Here is a 20,348-nt window from a genome sequence, read left to right as displayed (position 1 = left end):
AGTGGTCAATGGTCAGTGGTCAGTGGTCAGTGGGAATGGTCAATGGTCAGTGGTCAATGGTCAGTGGTCAGTGGTCAGTGGTCAGTGGTCAATGGTCAATGGTCAGTGGGAATGGTCAGTGGTCAATGGTCAATGGTCAGTGGTCAGTGGTCAATGGTCAGTGGTCAGTGGTCAGTGGTCAGTGGTCAGTGGTCAGTGGTCAGTGGTCAGTGGTCAGTGGTCAATGGTCAGTGGTCAGTGGTCAATGGGAATGGTCAATGGTCAGTGGTCAGTGGTCAATGGTCAGTGGTCAGTGGTCAGTGGTCAATGGTCAGTGGTCAGTGGTCAGTGGTCAATGGTCAGTGGTCAGTGGTCAGTGGTCAATGGTCAGTGGTCAGTGGTCAGTGGTCAGTGGTCAATGGTCAATGGTCAGTGGTCAGTGGTCAGTGGTCAGTGGTCAGTGGTCAATGGTCAGTGGTCAGTGGTCAGTGGTCAGTGGTCAATGGTCAGTGGTCAGTGGTCAATGGTCAGTGGTCAGTGGTCAATGGTCAGTGGTCAGTGGTCAGTGGTCAGTGGTCAGTGGTCAATGGTCAATGGTCAGTGGTCAATGGTCAATGGTCAGTGGTCAATGGTCAGTGGTCAATGGTCAGTGGTCAGTGGTCAGTGGTCAGTGGGAATGGTCAGTGGTCAGTGGTCAGTGGTCAGTGGTCAATGGTCAATGGTCAGTGGTCAATGGTCAGTGGTCAGTGGTCAGTGGTCAGTGGTCAATGGTCAATGGTCAGTGGTCAGTGGTCAATGGTCAGTGGTCAGTGGTCACTCAGGTCAGTGGTCAATGGTCAGTGGTCAGTGGTCAATGGTCAGTGGTCAATGGTCAATGGTCAGTGGTCAGTGGTCAGTGGTCAATGGTCAATGGTCAGTGGTCAGTGGTCAGTGGTCAGTGGTCAGTGGTCAATGGTCAGTGGTCAATGGTCAATGGTCAGTGGTCAGTGGTCAATGGTCAGTGGTCAATGGTCAGTGGTCAGTGGTCAATGGTCAGTGGTCAATGGTCAGTGGTCAGTGGTCAGTGGTCAGTGGTCAATGGTCAATGGTCAATGGTCAATGGTCAATGGTCAATGGTCAGTGGTCAATGGTCAATGGTCAGTGGTCAGTGGTCAGTGGTCAATGGTCAGTGGTCAATGGTCAATGGTCAATGGTCAATGGTCAATGGTCAGTGGTCAATGGTCAGTGGTCAGTGGTCAGTGGTCAATGGTCAATGGTCAGTGGTCAGTGGTCAGTGGTCAGTGGTCAATGGTCAATGGTCAATGGTCAGTGGTCAGTGGGAATGGTCAATGGTCAATGGTCAATGGTCAGTGGTCAATGGTCAGTGGTCAGTGGTCAATGGTCAATGGTCAGTGGTCAGTGGTCAGTGGTCAGTGGGAATGGTCAGTGGTCAGTGGTCAGTGGTCAGTGGTCAATGGTCAGTGGTCAATGGTCAGTGGTCAATGGGAATGGTCAATGGTCAATGGTCAATGGTCAGTGGTCAGTGGTCAGTGGTCAATGGTCAGTGGTCAGTGGTCAGTGGTCAGTGGTCAGTGGTCAGTGGTCAATGGTCAGTGGTCAGTGGTCAATGGTCAGTGGTCAGTGGTCAATGGTCAGTGGTCAATGGTCAGTGGTCAGTGGGAATGGTCAGTGGTCAATGGTCAGTGGTCAGTGGTCAGTGGTCAATGGTCAGTGGTCAGTGGTCAGTGGTCAGTGGTCAATGGTCAGTGGTCAGTGGTCAATGGTCAGTGGTCAGTGGTCAATGGTCAGTGGTCAGTGGTCAGTGGTCAGTGGTCAATGGTCAATGGTCAGTGGTCAGTGGTCAGTGGTCAGTGGTCAGTGGTCAATGGTCAGTGGTCAGTGGTCAGTGGTCAGTGGTCAATGGTCAGTGGTCAGTGGTCAGTGGTCAATGGTCAGTGGTCAATGGTCAGTGGTCAGTGGTCAGTGGTCAGTGGTCAGTGGTCAGTGGTCAATGGTCAATGGTCAGTGGTCAATGGTCAGTGGTCAGTGGTCAGTGGTCAATGGTCAGTGGTCAGTGGGAATGGTCAGTGGTCATTGGGTCACTCAGGGGTCACTCAGGGGTCAGAGGTCACTCGGGGTCACTCAGGGGTCACTCAGGGGTCAGAGGTCACTCAGGGGTCACTGAGGGGTCAGACCCACAGCCTCCCCACCGGTCACTCTGGGGTCAAAGGTCAGTGCACAGTGGGCGTGGCCATGCAGGATGGGCGTGGCCATCCACGGTGGGCGTGTCCCTGCAGAGTGGGTGTGGCCATCCACGGTGGGCATGTCCAGCCAAAGTGGGCGTGTCCATGCAGAGTGGGCGTGGCCATCCATGGTGGGCGTGTCCCTGCAGAGTGGGCGTGTCCATGCATGGTGGGCGTGTCCATGCAGGGTGGGCGTGTCCAGCTGTGCCTCGTTTGTCTCACCTGTGGTTTTTGTTGTTTTTTGTTGTTTTTTTGTTGTTTTTTTTTTCTTTTTGTGTTTTCTCCTTGTTTTTTTTTTCGTCGTTTTTTGCCGCTTTTCGCTGCTTTTTTGCTGCTTTTCGTTGTTTTTTTCCCTGTTTTCTCCCCGTTTTTCACCATTTCCTCCGCCTTTCCGCAGCCGTGGCCCCGTTCAGCGGCGCCACCACCGGCACCGGGGGCCGGATCCGGGACGTGCAGAGCACGGGGAGGGGAGCGCACGTGATCGCGGGCACGGCCGGGTACTGCTTCGGGAACCTGCTCATACCCGGTGAGAGACGCTCAAAATACCCTAAATCATCCCAAAATCAAAAAAAATCCCAACAAAATCGGGTTCAGCACCCCCAAAAACCCCAAAATCCACCCCAGAAACACCAAAAACCCCAAAATCTCACCCCAAAACCCCAAAATCCCACCCAGAAACCCCAAAATCCACCCCAGAAACCCCCAAAACCCCAAAATCTCACCCAGAAACCCCAAAAATCCCCAAATCCACCCCAAAAAATCCCAAAATCCACCCCAAACCCCGGTGCTGCTTCGGGAACCTGCTCATACCCGGTGAGAGACGCCCAAAATACCCTAAATCATCCCAAAATCAAAAAAAATCCCAACAAAATCGGGTTCAGCACCCCCAAAAACCCCAAAATCCCCAAAAAATCCCACCCAAAATCCCACCCAGGAACCCCAAAACCCCAAAATCCACCCCAAAAACCCCAAAAACCTCAAAATCCCACCCAGAAACCCCCAAAAATCTCAAATCCGCCCCAAAACCCCGGTGCTGCTTCGGGAACCTGCTCGTACCCGGTGAGAGACGGCTGAAATGTCCCAAAATCAAAAAAAAACCCTAAAATATCCGTGAAATTTGGAGTCAGGAGCCTTAAAAACCCCAAAATCCATCCAAAAACCCCTAAAACTCACCCAGAAACCCCTAAAAACCCAAAAAATCCCAACCCAAAAACCCCAAAAACCCCAAAATCCACCCCAGAAACCCCAAAACCCCAAAAATCCCCCACAAATCCCTGAAAAATCCCCAAAAAATCCCCCAAAAAAAACCCCAAAAATCCCAAAAAATCACGAAAAAATCCCCCCAAAAAATCACCAAAATATCACCCAAAAAACTCCAAAAAATCCCCCAAAAATCAAAAAAAAATCCCCCAAAAATCCCCAAAAAAATCACCAAAAAATCCTAAAAAGAAAATCCCCCAAAAATCCCAAAAAAATCCCAAAAAAATCCCCCAAAAATCCCCCCAAAATCCCCAAAAAACACCAAAAAATCCCAAAAAAATCCCCCAAAATCCAAAAAAAATCCCAAAAAAATCCACAAAATCCAAAAAAAATCCCAAAAAAAATCCCCAAAAAATCCCTAAAAATCCCCAAAAATCCCCCAAAAATCCCCTAAAAATCCCCAAAAATGCCCAAAAAACACCAAAAAAATCCCCAAATATCCCCAAAAAATCCCCAAAAATCCTCCAAAACCCCCCCAAATTCCTTTTTTTTTTCTTTTTCACCCCAAATTCCCAATTTTTTTTAATTTTCACCCCAAATTCCCATTTTTTTTAAATTTTCACCCCAAATTCCCAATTTTTTTTTAATTTTCACCCCAAATTCCCTTTTTTTTTTAAATTTTCACCCTAAATTTCCATTTTTTTCTTAATTTTCACCCCAAATTCCCATTTTTCTCCCCATTTCAGGCTCTGAGCAGCCATGGGAGGATCCCCAAAATTCCCCCAAAATTGAGATTTTCTCGCCCATTTTTGGAGCTTTTTTTCCCCGTTTTTTCGCGTTTTTTCCCCAAATTTTCATCTTTTTTCCCGTTTTTTTTTTTGGTTTTTTCCCCAATTTCTCTTTTTTCCCAAAATTCCCATTTTTTCCCCGTTTCAGGCTACGAGGATCTTTTAAAATCCCCCAAAATTGAGATTTTCTCCTCCATTTTTGGAGCTTTTTTTTCCCCTTTTTTCGCGTTTTTTCCCCAAATTTTCATCTCTTTTCCCCATTTTTTTTTTTGTTTTTCCCCGTTTTTTTTTGTTTTTTCCCAATTTTTGACCTTTTCTCCCCATTTCAGGCTCTGAGCAGCCGTGGGAGGATCCCCTGTCCCCGTACCCCCAAATTCCCCCAAAATTGAGATTTTCTCCTCCATTTTTTGAGCTTTTTTCCCCGTTTTTTCGCGTTTTTTCGCCAAATTTTCGTCTTTTTTCTCCATTTTTTTTTTTTTGTTTTTTCCCATTTTTTTTGTTTTTTCCCAATTTTTGATCTTTTCTCCCCATTTCAGGCTTCGAGCAGCCGTGGGAGGATCCCCTGTGCCCGTACCCCCAAATTCCCCCAAAATTGAGATTTTCTCCTCCGTTTTTTGAGCTTTTTTCCCCGTTTTTTCGCGTTTTTTCCCCAAATTTTCGTCTTTTTTCTCCATTTTTTTTTGTTTTTTCCCATTTTTTTTATTTTTTCCCAATTTTTGACCTTTTCCCCCCATTTCAGGCTACGAGCAGCCGTGGGAGGACCCCCTGTGCCCGTACCCCCAAAATCTGCCCCAAAATCCCCCAAAAATCCCCCAAAATTGAGATTTTCTCGCCCATTTTTGGAGCTTTTTTCCCCGTTTTTTCGCATTTTTTCCCCAAATTTTCATCTTTTTTCCCGTTTTTTTTTTTGGTTTTTTCCCCAATTTCTCTTTTTTCCCAAAATTCCCATTTTTTTCCCCGTTTCAGGCTACGAGGATCTTTTAAAATCCCCCAAAATTGAGATTTTCTCCTCCATTTTTTGAGCTTTTTTCCCCGTTTTTTCGCGTTTTTTCGCCAAATTTTCGTCTTTTTTCCCCGTTTTTTTTTGTTTTTCATTCCCCAATTTCTGTTTTTTCCCAAAATTCCCATTTTTTACCCCAATTTAAGCTATGAGCAGTCCTGGGAAGATCCCATGCCCCTCAAAAATCCCCCAAAATTGAGATTTTCTCGCCCATTTTTTGAGCTTTTTTTCCCCGTTTTTTTGTGTTTTTTCCCCAAATTTTCGTCTTTTTTCCCCAATTTCTGTTTTTTCCCAAAATTCCCATTTTTTACCCCAATTTAAGCTATGAGCAGCCGTGGGAGGATCCCATACCCCTCAAAAATCCCTCAAAATTGAGATTTTCTCCTCCATTTTTTGAGCTTTTTTCCCCGTTTTTTCGCGTTTTTTCCCCAAATTTTCATCTTTTTTCCCCGTTTTTTTTTTTGGTTTTTTCCCCAATTTCTCTTTTTTCCCAAAATTCCAATTTTTTTTCCCCGTTTCAGGCTACGAGGATCTTTTAAAATCCCCCAAAATTGAGATTTTCTCCTCCGCTTTTTGAGCTTTTTTTCCCAAATTTTCGTCTTTTTTCCCCATTTTTTTTTTGTTTTTCCCCATTTTTTTTTGTTTTTTCCCAATTTTTGACCTTTTCTCCCCATTTCAGGCTTCGAGCAGCCGTGGGAGGATCCCCTCTCCATGTACCCCCCAAATTCCCCCAAAATTGAGATTTTCTCCTCCGTTTTTTGACCTTTTTTCCCCGTTTTTTCGCGTTTTTTCACCAAATTTTCATCTTTTTCCCCGTTTTTTTTTTTGTTTTTTTCCCAATTTTTGACCTTTTCTCCCCGTTTCAGGCTCTGAGCAGCCGTGGGAGGATCCCCTCTCCATGTACCCCCAAATTCCCCCAAAATTGAGATTTTCTCCTCCGTTTTTTGAGCTTTTTCCCCCAAATTTTCACGGTTTTTCCCCAAATTTTCATCTTTTTTCCCCATTTTTTTTTTGTTTTTTTTTTCCCAATTTCTGTTTTTTCCCAATTTTGGATGATTTCCCCCCATTTCAGGCTCTGAGCAGCCGTGGGAGGATCCCCTGTGCCCGTACCCCCAAATTCCCCCAAAATTGAGATTTTCTCTTCCATTTTTTGAGCTTTTTTCCCCATTTTTTCGCCAAATTTTCGTCTTTTTTCCCCATTTTTTTTTTTTGTTTTTCCCCAATTTCTGTTTTTTCCCATTTTTATGGTTTTTCTCCCCATTTCAGGCTCTGAGCAGCCGTGGGAGGATCCCCCAAATTCCCCCAAAACTGAGATTTTCTCCTCCATTTTTTGAGCTTTTTTCCCCGTTTTTTCGCGTTTTTTCGCCAAATTTTCGTCTTTTTTCCCCATTTTTTTTATTTTTTCCCAATTTTTGACCTTTTCTCCCCATTTCAGGCTACGAGCAGCCGTGGGAGGATCCCCTGTGCCCGTACCCCCAAATTCCAGCAAAATTGAGATTTTCTCCTCCATTTTTGGAGCTTTTTTCCCCGTTTTTTCGCGTTTTTTCCCCAAATTTTCGTCTTTTTTCCCCGTTTTTTTTTTGTTTTTCCCCATTTTTTTTGTTTTTTCCCAATTTTTGACCTTTTCTCCCCATTTCAGGCTTCGAGCAGCCGTGGGAGGATCCCCTGTGCCCGTACCCCCAAATTCCCCCAAAATTGAGATTTTCTCCTCCATTTTTTGAGCTTTTTTCCCCGTTTTTTCGCCAAATTTTCGTCTTTTTTCTCCATTTTTTTTTTGTTTTTTCCCAATTTTTGACCTTTTCCCCCCATTTCAGGCTACGAGCAGCCGTGGGAGGACGCCCTCTCCCCGTACCCCTCGTCCTTTGCCCGGCCCCTGGAGGTCGCGCTCGGCGCCAGCGACGGCGCCTCCGACTACGGCAACAAATTCGGGGAGCCCCTGCTGGCAGGTGGGGACATTGGGGACACTGGGGACAATTGGGGACATTGGGGACAATTTGGGGACAATTTAGGGACATTTGGGGACAATTTGGGGACATTTGGGACAATTTGGGGACAATTTTGGGGGGTTTGGGAGAATTTTCAGGGGTTTTTGGGGACATTTCTGGGCCATTTTGGGGCATTTTTTAGAGGTTTTGGGGACATTTTTGGGACAGTTTGGGGACACTTGGAGGAGGTTTGGGGACATTTGGGGACATTTGGGGACACCTGGGGAGCTTTGGAGATGTTTGGGGACAATTTTGGGGGGTTTGGGAGAATTTTCAGGGGTTTTTGGGGACATTTCGGGGCCATTTTGGGGCATTTTTGGGTGATTTGGGGACATTTTAGGGACAATTTTGGGACACTTTGGGACCATTGGGGACAATTTTGGGGGTTTGGGGACATTTTGGGACAATTTGGGGACAATTTGGGGACAATTTGGGGACATTTGGGACAATTTTGGGGAGTTTGGGGACAATTTTCAGGGATTTTTGGGACATTTCGGGGCATTTTTTGGAGGTTTTGGGGACATTCTTGGGACAATTTGGGGACATTTTGGGAGTTTTGGGGACAATTGGGGTCAATTTGGGGACAATTTGGGGACATTTGGGGACAATTTTGGGATAATTTTAGGGACACTTTGGGACAATTCTGGGGCCATTTCAGGGGGTTTGGGGACATTTCAGGGACTTTTTGGGGACAATTTGGGGACATTTGGGGACATTTTGGGGACAATTTGGGACAATTTGGGGACATTTGGGACAATTTGGGACAATTTTGGGGGTTTGGGAGAATTTTCAGGGGTTTTTGGGGACATTTCAGGGCCATTTTGGGGCATTTTTGGGTGATTTGGGGACATTTTAGGGACAATTTTGGGACACTTTGGGACCATTGGGGACAATTTTGGGGGTTTGGGGACATTTGGGACAATTTGGGACAATTTTGGGACAATTTGGGGCCGTTTTGGGGAGTTTGGGGAGAATTTTCAGGGGTTTTTGGGACATTTTGGGGCATTTTTAGGAGGTTTTGGGGACATTTTAGGGACATTTGGGGACACCTGGGGACAATTTGGGACAATTTGGGACAATTTGGGACAATTGGGGACAATTTTGGGACAATTTGGGGCCGTTTTGGGGCATTTTTGGGAGATTTTGGGGACAATTTGGGGACATTTGGGGACAATTTGGGGACAATTTTGGGGACAATTTTGGGGACACTTTGGGACAATTCTGGGGCCATTTCAGGGGGTTTGGGGACATTTCAGGGACTTTTTGGGGACAATTTGGGACAATTTGGGGACATTTTGGGACAATTTGGGACATTTGGGACAATTTGGGGGATTTTGGGCGTTTTTGTCTGGGATTTTGGGGTGATTTTGGAGCGATTTTGGTTGGGATTTTTGGGGGATTTGGGGTGAATTTGGTGAATTTGGGGTTTCTCCAATTTGGGGATTTTGGGGCGATTTTGGTTGGGATTTTTGGCTGATTTTGGGTTAATTTGGGGCTGATTTTGGGGCAATTTTGGGGTGAATTTGGTGAATTTTGGGTTTCTCCAATTTGGGTGTTTTGGGGCGATTTTGGTTGGGATTTTTGGGGGATTTTTGGGGGATTTTGGAGCGTTTTTGTCTGGGATTTTGGGGTGATTTTGGTTGGGATTTTTGGGGGATTTGGGGTGAATTTGGTGAATTTTGGGTTTCTCCAATTTGGGTATTTTGGGATGATTTTGGTTGGGATTTTTGAGGGATTTTTGGGGGATTTTGGGGTGATTTTGGTTGGGATTTTTGGGGGATTTTGGAGCTGATTTTGGGGTGATTTTGGCTGCGATTTTGGGGGCGTTTCAGGAGGGTTTTGGTGCTGATTTCGAGGCAGTTTTGGGGTGATTTTTGGGCTGATTTAGGGGTGATTTTGGGGCAGATTTTGGGGCACATTTTGGGGCAAATTTGGGCAGTTTTGGGTGTCTCTGATTTGGGTGATTTTGGTGGGGATTTTGGTTCAATTTGGGGCGGGTTTGGGGCAGATTTTTGCCATTTTTTGCTGTTTTTTTGCTGTTTGTGCATTTCTCCAATTTTGGCCAATTCTGGCCGGAATTTTTTGGCGGTTTTGGGTAAACGTGGGTGGAATTTGAGGGATTTTGGGATTTTGGGGTTGCAGGCTTCGCCCGCTCCTTCGGGCAGGTCCTGCCCGGGGGGCAGCGCCGCGAGTGGATCAAACCCATCATGTTCAGCGGCGGCATCGGAGCCCTGGAGGACGAGCACGTCAAGAAGGAAACCCCAGAGCCAGGTGAGGGCCCGAAAATGACCCAAAAACGACCCCAAAAATGTCCCAAAATATCCCAGGAATATCCCTCAAATTAACCCAAAAATACCCCAAAAAATGTCCCCAAAATACCCCAAAAACACCCCCGAAAAATCTCAAAAAATAACCCTAAAATGACCCAAAAATAACCCCAAAAATGTCCTAAAAACACCCCAAACGTCACCCAAAAAACAACCCCAAAATGACCCAAAAATGTCCCAAAATATCCCAGGAATATCCCTCAAAATAACTCAAAAAATAACCCAAAAATACCCCAAAAAATGTCCCCAAAATGCCCTAAAAATACCCCAAAAATACCCCCGAAAAATCTCAAAAAATAACCCAAAAATGACCCAAAAGTAACCCCAAAAATGTCCTAAAAACACCGCAAACGTCACCCAAAAAACAACCCCAAAATGACCCAAAAATGTCCCAAAATATCCCAGGAATATCCCTCAAAATAACTCAAAAAATAACCCAAAAATACCCCAAGAAATGTCCCCAAAATGTCCTAAAAATGCCCCAAAAATACCCCCGAAAAATCTCAAAAAATAACCCTAAAATGACCCAAAAATAACCCCAAAAATGTCCTAAAAACACCTCAAACATCACCCAAAAAACAACTCCAAAATAACCCAAAAATAACTAAAAAAAAACCTCAAAAATGTCCCAGAAATCCTGAAAATCCCCCAAATCTCCCCTTAAATTCCCCCAGTTTTTCCCTTTAAATCCCCCACAAATGCCCTAAAAATCCGCCCAGAATCCCCCAAATTTTCCCCAAATTTCCCCCAAATTTTCCCCAAATTTCCCCCAAATTTCCTCCCCCCAAAATCCTCCAAATCCCCCCCAAATTCCCCCTCAAAATCCCTCCCAAAAATCCCTCAAATCCCCCCAAAACCCCCTAAAAACCCACCCCAAATCCCCCCTAAAATCCCCCAAATTTTCCCCAAATCCCTCAAATCTCCCCAAATTTTCCCCAGAATTCTCTAAATTCCCCCCAAATCCCCCCCAAATTTCCTCCCCCAAAATCCCCCCAAATTTTCGCCCAAATCCCCCAAATTCCCCCCAAAATTCCCTAAAAGTCCAAATCCACCCCAAATACCCCAAATTTTCCTAAATTTTCCCCAAATTTTCCCCAAAATCCCCCAAATTCCACACAAAAATCCCTCAAAATCCCCCAAATTTTCCCCAAATCCCCCCAAATCTTCCCCAAAATTCCACCAAAATCCCCCAAATTCTCCCCCAGAATCCCCCAAATTCCCCACAAAAATCCCCTAAAAATCCCCCAAATTTCCCCCAAAAATCCCCCCTAAATTTTCCCCAAAATCCCCCCAAATTTCCTCCCCCCAAATCCTCTAAATCCCCCAAAATCCCCCCAAATTTTCACCCAAATTCCCCCCAAAATTCCCTAAAAATCCAAATCCACCCCAAATCCCCCAAATTTTCCCCAAACTCCCCCAAATTTGGCACAAAAATCCCTCAAAATCCCCCCGAAATTTTCCCCAAATCCCAAAAAAATCCCCCCAAATTTCCTCCCCCAAATCCTCTAAATCCCCCAAAATCCCCAAATTTTCACCCAAATTCCCCCCAAAATTCCCTAAAAACCCAAATCTGCCCCAAATCCCCCAAATTTTCCCCAAAATCCCCCAAATTCCCACTGAAAATCCCCCAAATTTCCCCCAGATTTCCCCAAATTCCGCACAAAAATCCCTCAAAATCCCCCCGAAATTTTCCCCAAATCCCCAAAAAATCCCCCCAAAATTCCCCAAATTTTCCCCAAATCGCCCAAATTTTCCCCAAAATCCCCCAACATTTTCCTAAAAATCCAAATCCCCCAAATTCCCTCCCCCCAAAATCCTCTAAATGCCCCAAAATCCCCCCAAATTTTCACCCAAATCCCCCCAAAATTCCCTGAAAACCCAAATCCGCCCCAAATCCCCCAAATTTTCCCCAAACTCCCCCAAATTCCACACAAAAATCCCTCAAAATCCCCCCGAAATTTTCCCCAAATCCCCAAAAAATCCCCCCAAAATCCCCCAAATTCCCTCCCCCCAAAATCCTCTAAATGCCCCAAAATCCCCCCAAATTTTCACCAAAATCCCCCCAAAATTCCCTGAAAACCCAAATCCACCCCAAATCCCCCAAAATCCCCCCTAAATTTTCTCCCAAATTCCCCCCCAAATTTTCCCCAAATTCAGCACAAAAATCCCTCAAAATCCCCCCGAAATTTTGCCCAAATCCCAAAAACATCCCCCAAATTTTCCCCAAAATCCCCCCAAATTTTCACCCAAATCCCCCCAAAATTCCCTAAAAATCCAAATCCGCCCCAAATCCCCCAAATTTTCCCCCAGATCCCCCAAATTCCCCCTTAAAATCCCCCAAATTTTCCCCAAATCCCCCCCCAAATTTTCCCCAAATTCCGCACAAAATCCCCCCAAAATCTCCCCAAATTTTCCCCCAAATCCCCCAAATTTTCCCCAAATTTCCCCAAATTCCGCACAAAAATCCCTCAAAATCTCCCCAAAATTTTCCCCAAATCCCCCAAAAAATCCCCCCAAAATCCCCCAAATTTTCCCCCAAATCCCCCAAATTTTCCCCAAATTTCCCCTAATTCCGCACAAAAATCCCTCAAAATCCCCCAAATTTTTCCCCAAATCCCCCAAATTTTTCCCCAAATTTCCCCAAATTTCCCCCAAATCCCAAATTTTGGGTTTTTGCCCCCAGGGATGTTGGTGGTGAAGTTGGGGGGTCCCGTCTACAGGATCGGCGTGGGGGGAGGGGCGGCCTCCTCCATCCAGGTTTGGGGCAAATTCCCGGGATTTTGGGGAATTTGGGATTTTTGGGGGATTTGAGGGGAAATTTGACAGAATTTGGGGGATTTCGGGGGATTCAGGGAAGATTTTGGGGGAATTTGAGCATTTTGGGAAAATTTGGGATTTTTGATGGAATTTGGGGTGAATTTTGGGTGGAATTCGGGGAATTTTTGGGGGGATTTTTGGGTGGAATTTGGGGGAAATTTGGGATTTTGGGGAATTTTGGGGTGAAATTTGGGGGATTTTTGGGAGGATTTTGGTGGAATTTTGGGGGATTTTGGGGTGAAATTTTGGGGAGATTTGAGAGAATTTTGGGGGTTCAGCGTTGGGGGGAGGGGCGGCCTCCTCCATCCAGGTTTGGGGCAAATTCCCGAGATTTTGGGAAATTTGGGATTTTTGGGGGATTTGAGGGGAAATTTGACAGAATTTGGGGGATTTTGGGGGATTTGGGGAAGATTTTGGGGGGGATTTGAGCCTTTTGGGAAAATTTGGGATTTTTCATGGAATTTGGGGTGAATTTTGGGTGGAATTTGGGGAATTTTTGGGGGGATTTTTGGGTGGAATTTGGGGAAAAATTGGGATTTTGGGGTGAAATTTGGGGGATTTTAGGTAGAATTTAGGGAGATTTTGGGGGGTATTTTGGTTGGAATTTGGGGGGATTTTTGGGGGGGATTTTTGGGGATTTTTGAGGTGAAATTTGGGGGATTTAGGGAGGATTTTGGGTGAAATTTGGGAGATTTTTAGGTCGAATTTGGGGGGATTTTGGGGGGATTTTTTTGGGATTTTGGGGTGGATTTCAGGGAGGTTTTGTGGGGAATTTGGGGGATTTTTTTCCTTTTTTTGGTTTTTGATTTTTGTATTTTTGAGGTCTTTGATTGGGATTTTTTTGGGGGGATTTTGACATTTTGGATGGGATTTTTTGGGGGATTTTTGTTGCTCCTGAATGGATTTTTTTGGGGAGACTTTGGGGTTTTTGAGGTTTCTGGTTGAAATTTTTTTGGGATTTTTTGAGGTTTCTGGTTGGAATTTTTTTTGGGATTTTGGGATTTTTTGAGGTTTCTGGTTGAGGATTTTTTCCATTTTTTTGATTTTTGTATTTTTGAGGTCTCAGATTGGGAATTTTGGGGGGATTTTGACATTTTGGATGGGATTTTCACTGTTTTTTCATGGAATTTTCGGTGCCACCCCGTTGTCCCCTTGGTGTCCCCTCAGGTGCAGGGTGACAACGAGGCCGAGCGGGATCTGGGGATTTTTGGGGTTCCTGGGTGCATTTTTGGGGTTCCTGGGTGCATTTTTGGGGTTCCTGGGTGCATTTTTATGGCATTTTGGCATTTTTAATGGGATTTTTTGGGGGTTTTTGTTGCTCCTGAGTGGATTTTTTGGGGAGATTTTGGGATTTTTGGGGATTTTGGGATTTTTTTGAGGTTTCTGGTTGAGGATTTTTTTCCATTTTTTTGATTTTTGTATTTTTGAGGTCTCAGATTGGGATTTTTTTGGGGGGATTTTGACATTTTGGATGGGATTTTTTTGGGATTTTCGCTGTTTTTTCACGGATTTTTTTGGGAATTTCGGTGCCACCCCGTTGTCCCCTTGGTGTCCCCTCAGGTGCAGGGTGACAACGAGGCCGAGCGGGATCTGGGGGTTTTTGGGGTTCCTGGGTGCATTTTTGGGTTCCTGGGTGCATTTTTATGGCATTTTGGCATTTTTGATGGGATTTTTAATGGGATTTTTGTTGTTCCTGAATGGATTTTTTGGGGAGACTTTGGGTTTTTTGAGGATTTTGGTTGGAATTTCTTTGGGATTTTGGATTTTTTTGAGGTTTCTGGTTGGGGATTTGTTTCCTGTTTTTGATTTTTGTATTTTTGAGGTCTCAGATTGGGATTTTTTTGGGGGGATTTTGACATTTTGGATGAGATTTTTTTGGGATTTTCGCTGTTTTTTCATGGAATTTTGGGTGCCACCCCGTTGTCCCCTTGGTGTCCCCTCAGGTGCAGGGTGACAACGAGGCCGAGCGGGATCTGGGGATTTTTGGGGTTCCTGGGTGCATTTTTGGGGTTCCTGGAGGGGTTTTTGGGGTTCCTGGGTGCATTTTTATGGCATTTTGGCATTTTTAATGGGATTTTTGGGGGATTTTTGTTGCTCCTGAGTGGATTTTTTGGGGAGACTTTGGGATTTTTGGGGATTTTGGTTGGAATTTTTTTTGGATTTTGGGATTTTTTTGAGGTTTCTGGTTGAGGATTTTTTCTCCTTTTTTTGGTTTTTGTATTTTTGAGGTCTCTGATTGGGATTTTTTTGGGGGGATTTTGACATTTTGGATGGGATTTTTTTGGGGTTTTCACTATTTTTTCATGGAATTTTGGGTGCCACCCCGTTGTCCCCTTGGTGTCCCCTCAGGTGCAGGGTGACAACGAGGCCGAGCGGGATCTGGGGATTTTTGGGGTTCCTGGGTGCATTTTTGGGGTTCCTGGGTGCATTTTTGGGGTTCCTGGGTGCATTTTTATGGCATTTTGACATTTTTGATGGGATTTTTTGGGGATTTTCGCTGTTTTTTCACGGATTTTTTTGGGAATTTCGGTGCCACCCCGTTGTCCCCTTGGTGTCCCCTCAGGTGCAGGGTGACGAGGCTGAGCGGGATCTGGGGATTTTTGGGGTTCCTGGGTGCATTTTTGGGGTTCCTGGGTGCATTTTTGGGGTTCCTGGGTGCATTTTTATGGCATTTTGGCATTTTTGATGGGATTTTTTTGGGATTTTCGCTGTTTTTTCACGGATTTTTTTGGGAATTTCGGTGCCACCCCGTTGTCCCCACGGTGTCCCCTCAGGTGCAGGGGGACAACGAGGCCGAGCGGGATCTGGGGGCCGTGCAGCGCGGGGACGCCGAGATGGAGCAGAAGCTGAACCGGGTCCTGCGCGGCTGCATCGAGAGCGGCGCCGCCAACCCCGTCAGCTCCATCCACGACCAGGGGGCCGGGGGGAACGGTGAGTGACATTAATGGGGACATTTGGGGACATTAATGGGGACATTGGGGACATTAATGGGGATTGGGGGCATTGGGGACATTGGGGGTGTTGGGGACATTGGGGGGATTGGGGACATTGGGGACATTGGGGACATTAATGGGGACATTGGGGGCGTTGGGGACATTGGGGACATTGGGGACATTGGGAGGATTGGGGACATTGGGGACATTGAGGGGATTGGGGACATTGGGGATGTTGGGGACATTGGGGGGATTGGGGACATTGGGGACAATGGGAACCCCGTGAGCTCCATCCGTGACCAGGGGGCAGGGGGGAATGGTGGGTGACATTAATGGGGACATTAATGGGGATTGGGGACATTGGGGACATTGGGGACATTGGGAGGATTGGGGACATTGGGGACATTGAGGGGATTGGGGACATTGGGGACATTGGGGGGATTGGGGACATTGGGAACCCCGTGAGCTCCATCCACGACCAGGGCGCCGGGGGGAACGGTGAGGGACATTAATGGGGACATTTGGGGACATTAATGGGGACATTGGGGACATTAATGGGGATTGGGGGCATTGGGGACATTGGGGGTGTTGGGGACATTGGGGGGATTGGGGACATTGGGGACATTGGGGACATTAATGGGGACATTGGGGGCGTTGGGGACATTGGGGACATTGGGGACATTGGGAGGATTGGGGACATTGGGGACATTGAGGGGATTGGGGACATTGGGGATGTTGGGGACATCGGGGACATTGGGGGGATTGGGGACATTGGGGACAATGGGAACCCCGTGAGCTCCATCCGTGACCAGGGGGCAGGGGGGAATGGTGGGTGACATTAATGGGGACATTAATGGGGATTGGGGACATTGGGGACATCGGGGACATTGGGGGCATTGGGGGCATTGGTGACATTGGGGACATTGGGGACATTGAGGACATTGAGGGGATTGGGGACATTGGGAACCCCGTCAGCTCCATCCACGACCAGGGGGCAGGGGGGAATGGTGAGAGAGGGGACATTAATGGGGACATTTGGGGACATTAATGGGGATTGCGGACATTGGGGGCGTTGGGGGCGTTGGGGGTGTTGGGGACATTAATGGGGATTGGGGACATTGGGGACATTAATGGGGACATTTGGGGACTTTGAGGGCGTTGGGGACTTTGGGGACGTTAATGGGGACATTGGGGACCCCGTCAGCTCCATCCATGACCAGGGCGCCGGGGGGAACGGTGAGAGACATCTGGGGACATTGGGGACATTTGGGGACATTAACGGGGACATTGGGGACATTGGGGGGATTGGGGACAGTGGGGACATTGGAGACATTGGGAACCCCGTCAGCTCCATCCACGACCAGGGGGCTGGCGGGAACGGTGAGCAGGGGACATTTGGGGACATTGGGGACATTAATGGGGACATTAATGGGGACATTAATGGGGACATTGGGGACAATGAGGGGATTGGGGACATTGGGGGGCGTTTGGGACATTGGGGACATTGGGGACATTGGGGACCCCGTCAGCTCCATCCACGACCAGGGCGCCGGCGGCAATGGTGAGAGAGGGGACATTAATGGGGACATTTGGGGACATTAATGGGGACATTGGGGACATTTGAGGACATTGGGAATGTTGGGGACATGGGGACATTGGGGGGATTGGGGACATTAATGGGGATTGGGGACATTGGGGACCCCGTCAGCTCCATCCACAACCAGGGGGCAGGGGGGAACGGTGAGCAGGGGACATTTGGGAACATTAACGGGGACATTGGGGACATTGGGGGGACTGGGGACATTTGGGGACATTGGGGACATTGGGGACACTGGGGATTGGGGACATTGGGGACATTAATGGGGACATTGGGGACATTGGGGGGATTGGGGACATTGGGGACATTGGGGGGATTGGGGACATTGGGGACATTGGGGACCCCGTCAGCTCCATCCACGACCAGGGCGCTGGCGGCAACGGTGAGAGAGGGGACATTTGGGGACATTGGGGACATTGGGGACATTGAGGGCGTTGGGGACATTGGGGACATTGGGGACATTGAGGGCGTTGGGGACATTGGGGGACATTGGGGACATTGGGGACATTGAGGGGATTGGGGACATTGGGGACATTGAGGGGATTGGGGACATTGGGGACCCCGTCAGCTCCATCCACGACCAGGGCGCCGGCGGGAACAGTGAGGGATATCTGGGGACATTTGGGGACATTGGGGACGTTGGGGACAATGGGGGGACACCATGGCACGAATCCGTGCTGCCAGGCTGCTGTCCCCGCTGACGTCCCCGATGTCCCCAACAACGTCCATTGTGTCCTCGCTGACGTCCCCAATGCTGTCCCCTCCCGTGTCCCCAATGCTGTCCCCTCCCGTGTCCCCAATGATGTCCCCAATGTCCCCCTGATGTCCCCAGTGTCCCCAATGCTGTCCCCAATTATGTCCCCAATGTCCCCCTGATGTCCCCAGTGATGTCCCCCTGATGTCCCCAATGTCCCCAGTGTCCCCAATGTCCCCCTGTTGTCCCCAATGCTGTCCCCAATGTCCCCTCTGATGTCCCTCTGATGTCCCCAATGTCCCCAATGTCCCCAATGCTGTCCTCAATGATGTCCCCAATGTCCCCCTGATGTCCCCAGTGATGTCCCCAATGCTGTCCCCAATGTCCCCGCAATGTCCCCAATGTCCCCCTGTTGTCCCCAATGCTGTCCCCAATGTCCCCCTGATGTCCCCAGTGTCCCCAATGTCCCCAATGCTGTCCCCAATGATGTCCCCAATGTCCCCCTGATGTCCCCAGTGATGTCCCCCTGATGTCCCCAATGTCCCCAATGTCCCCACTGTCCCCCTGATGTCCCCCCATGTCCCCCTGATGTCCCCATTGTCCCCGCAATGTCCCCACTGTCCCCCTGTTGTCCCCAATGCTGTCCCCATTGTCCCCAATGTCCCCAATGTCCCCCTGATGTCCCCAATGTCCCCCCAGTGTCCCCAATGTCCCCCTGATGTCCCCCTGATGTCCCCAATGCTGTCCCCGATGTCCCCAATGTCCCCAATGTCCCCCTGATGTCCCCCCTGTCCCCAGGCAATGTCCTCAAGGAGATCTCGGAGCCGGCCGGGGCCGTCATCTACGCCAGCCGCTTCCAGGTCAGTGTCACCAAATGTCACCAAATGTCACCAAATGTCACCCCCGTGTCACCAAATGTCACCCCAATGTCACCAAATGTCACCTCAGTGTCACCCCAGTGTCATCAATGTCACCTCGGTGTCACCAAATGTCACCCCGGTGTCACCAATGTCACCCCCGTGTCACCAATGTCACCAGTGTCACCCCGGTGTCACCCCAGTATCCCCAATGTCACCCCAGTGTCACCCCAATGTCACCCCAGTGTGGCCTCAGTGTCACCAATGTCACCTCGGTGTCACCAAATGTCACCCCCCTGTCACCAATGTCACCCCAGTGTCACCAAACGTCGCCCCCGTGTCACCAATGTCACCTCAATGTCCCCAAATGTCACCCCAGTGTCACCCCCCTGTCACCAATGTCACCAAATGTCACCAAATGTCACCCCAGTGTCACCCCCATGTCACCAATGTCACCAAATGTCCCCAGTGTCACCCCAGTGTCACCCCAATGTCACCAATGTTCCCAGTGTTACCCCAGTGTCCCCTCAGTGTCACCCCAATGTCACCCCAGTGTCACCAATGTCACCAAATGTCACCCCAGTGTCACCCCAGTGTCACCAATGTCACCTCAATGTCCCCCCAATGTCCCCAGTGTTCCCAATCCCCCAAATGTCCCCAATGTCCTCCAATGTCACCCCTGTGTCACCCCAGTGTCACCAAACGTTGCCCCCGTGTCACCCATGTGTCCCCAGTGTCACCTCAGTGTCACCAAATGTCACCCCAGTGTCACCTCAGTGTCTCCAGTGTCACCAATGTCCCCAGTGTCACCCCAGTGTCACCAATGTCACCTCAATGTCACCTCGGTGTCACCAATGTCCCCTTAATGTCCCCCAATGTCCCCAGTGTTCCCAATCCCCCAAATGTCCCCAATGTCCTCCAATGTCCCGAATGTCACCCCAGTGTCACCCCAGTGTCACCCCAATGCCACCAATGTTCCCAGTGTTACCCCAGTGTCCCCTCAGTGTCACCCCAGTGTCACTCCAGTGTCATCTCAGTGTCACCAATGTCACCAGTGTCACCCCAGTGTCACCTCAGTGTCACTCCAGTGTCACCCCAGTGTCATCAATGTCCCCAATGTCACCCCAGTGTCCCCTCAATGTCACCAAATGTCACCCCAATGTTACCCCAGTGTCACCAGTGTGACCCCAGTGTCCCCTCAGTGTCACCCCAGTGTCACCCCAGTGTCACCAATGTCACTAGCGTTCCCTTAATGTCCCCCCAGTGTCCCCAATGTCCCCAATGTCCCCAAACCCTTTAACCCTTTCAATGCTGTGACATCCCCCATTGTACCCAATGGGTTTGGTGGCACCTTGGTGACATTGGTGACATTGGTGACACCTTGGTGGCCTCGGTGGCAGCTGGGTGACCCCACCCTGAGCGTCCTGGAGCTCTGGGGCGCCGAGTACCAGGAGTGTCCCCAATGTCCCCAGTGTCCCCAAACCCTTTAACCCCTTCAATGCTGTGATATCCCCCATTGTACCCAATGGTTTGGTGGCACCTTGGTGACATTGGTGACATTGGTGACACCTTGGTGGCCTCGGTGGCAGCTGGGTGACACCACCCTGAGCGTCCTGGAGCCCTTGTCCCCCTCATCCCTTGTCCCCAATGTCCCCAATGTCCCCAAACCCTTTAACCCCTTCAATGCCATGGTATCCCCCATTATACCCAATGGGTTTGGTGACACCTTGGTGACACCTTGGTGGCATCGGTGACACCTTGGTGGCCTCGCTGGCAGCTGGGTGACGCCACCCTGAGCGTCCTGGAGCCCTTGTCCCCCTCATCCCTTGTCCCCAATGTCCCCAGTGTCCCCAAACCCTTTAACCCCTTCAATGCCGTTATTTCACTGGTGACATTGGTGATACCTGGGTGGCTTTGGTGGCACCTTGGTGACATCGGTGACACCTTGG

The 20,348-nt window shown here is 48.5% G+C and overlaps 1 protein-coding gene across 1 annotated transcript in view; it reads left to right on the top strand.

Moving 5' to 3' along the window:
- The window catches only part of PFAS (phosphoribosylformylglycinamidine synthase), a gene marked incomplete at both ends in the record, with an annotated part of 73,977 nt that overhangs the window by 16,056 nt on the left and 37,573 nt on the right, over positions 1-20,348 (top strand). Inside the window, 6 exons of the mRNA XM_058043066.1 lie at positions 2,599-2,727; positions 7,004-7,135; positions 9,317-9,445; positions 12,185-12,258; positions 15,093-15,249; positions 18,341-18,402. Coding sequence (XP_057899049.1) covers positions 2,599-2,727; positions 7,004-7,135; positions 9,317-9,445; positions 12,185-12,258; positions 15,093-15,249; positions 18,341-18,402 — 683 coding nt within the window. The remainder of the gene's footprint in view (positions 1-2,598; positions 2,728-7,003; positions 7,136-9,316; positions 9,446-12,184; positions 12,259-15,092; positions 15,250-18,340; positions 18,403-20,348) is intronic.

The sequence above is a fragment of the Melospiza georgiana genome, chromosome 34 (assembly GCF_028018845.1).
Source record: "Melospiza georgiana isolate bMelGeo1 chromosome 34, bMelGeo1.pri, whole genome shotgun sequence".
Taxonomy (NCBI): domain Eukaryota; kingdom Metazoa; phylum Chordata; class Aves; order Passeriformes; family Passerellidae; genus Melospiza; species Melospiza georgiana.
This window is presented reverse-complemented; position numbering and strand designations above follow the sequence as displayed.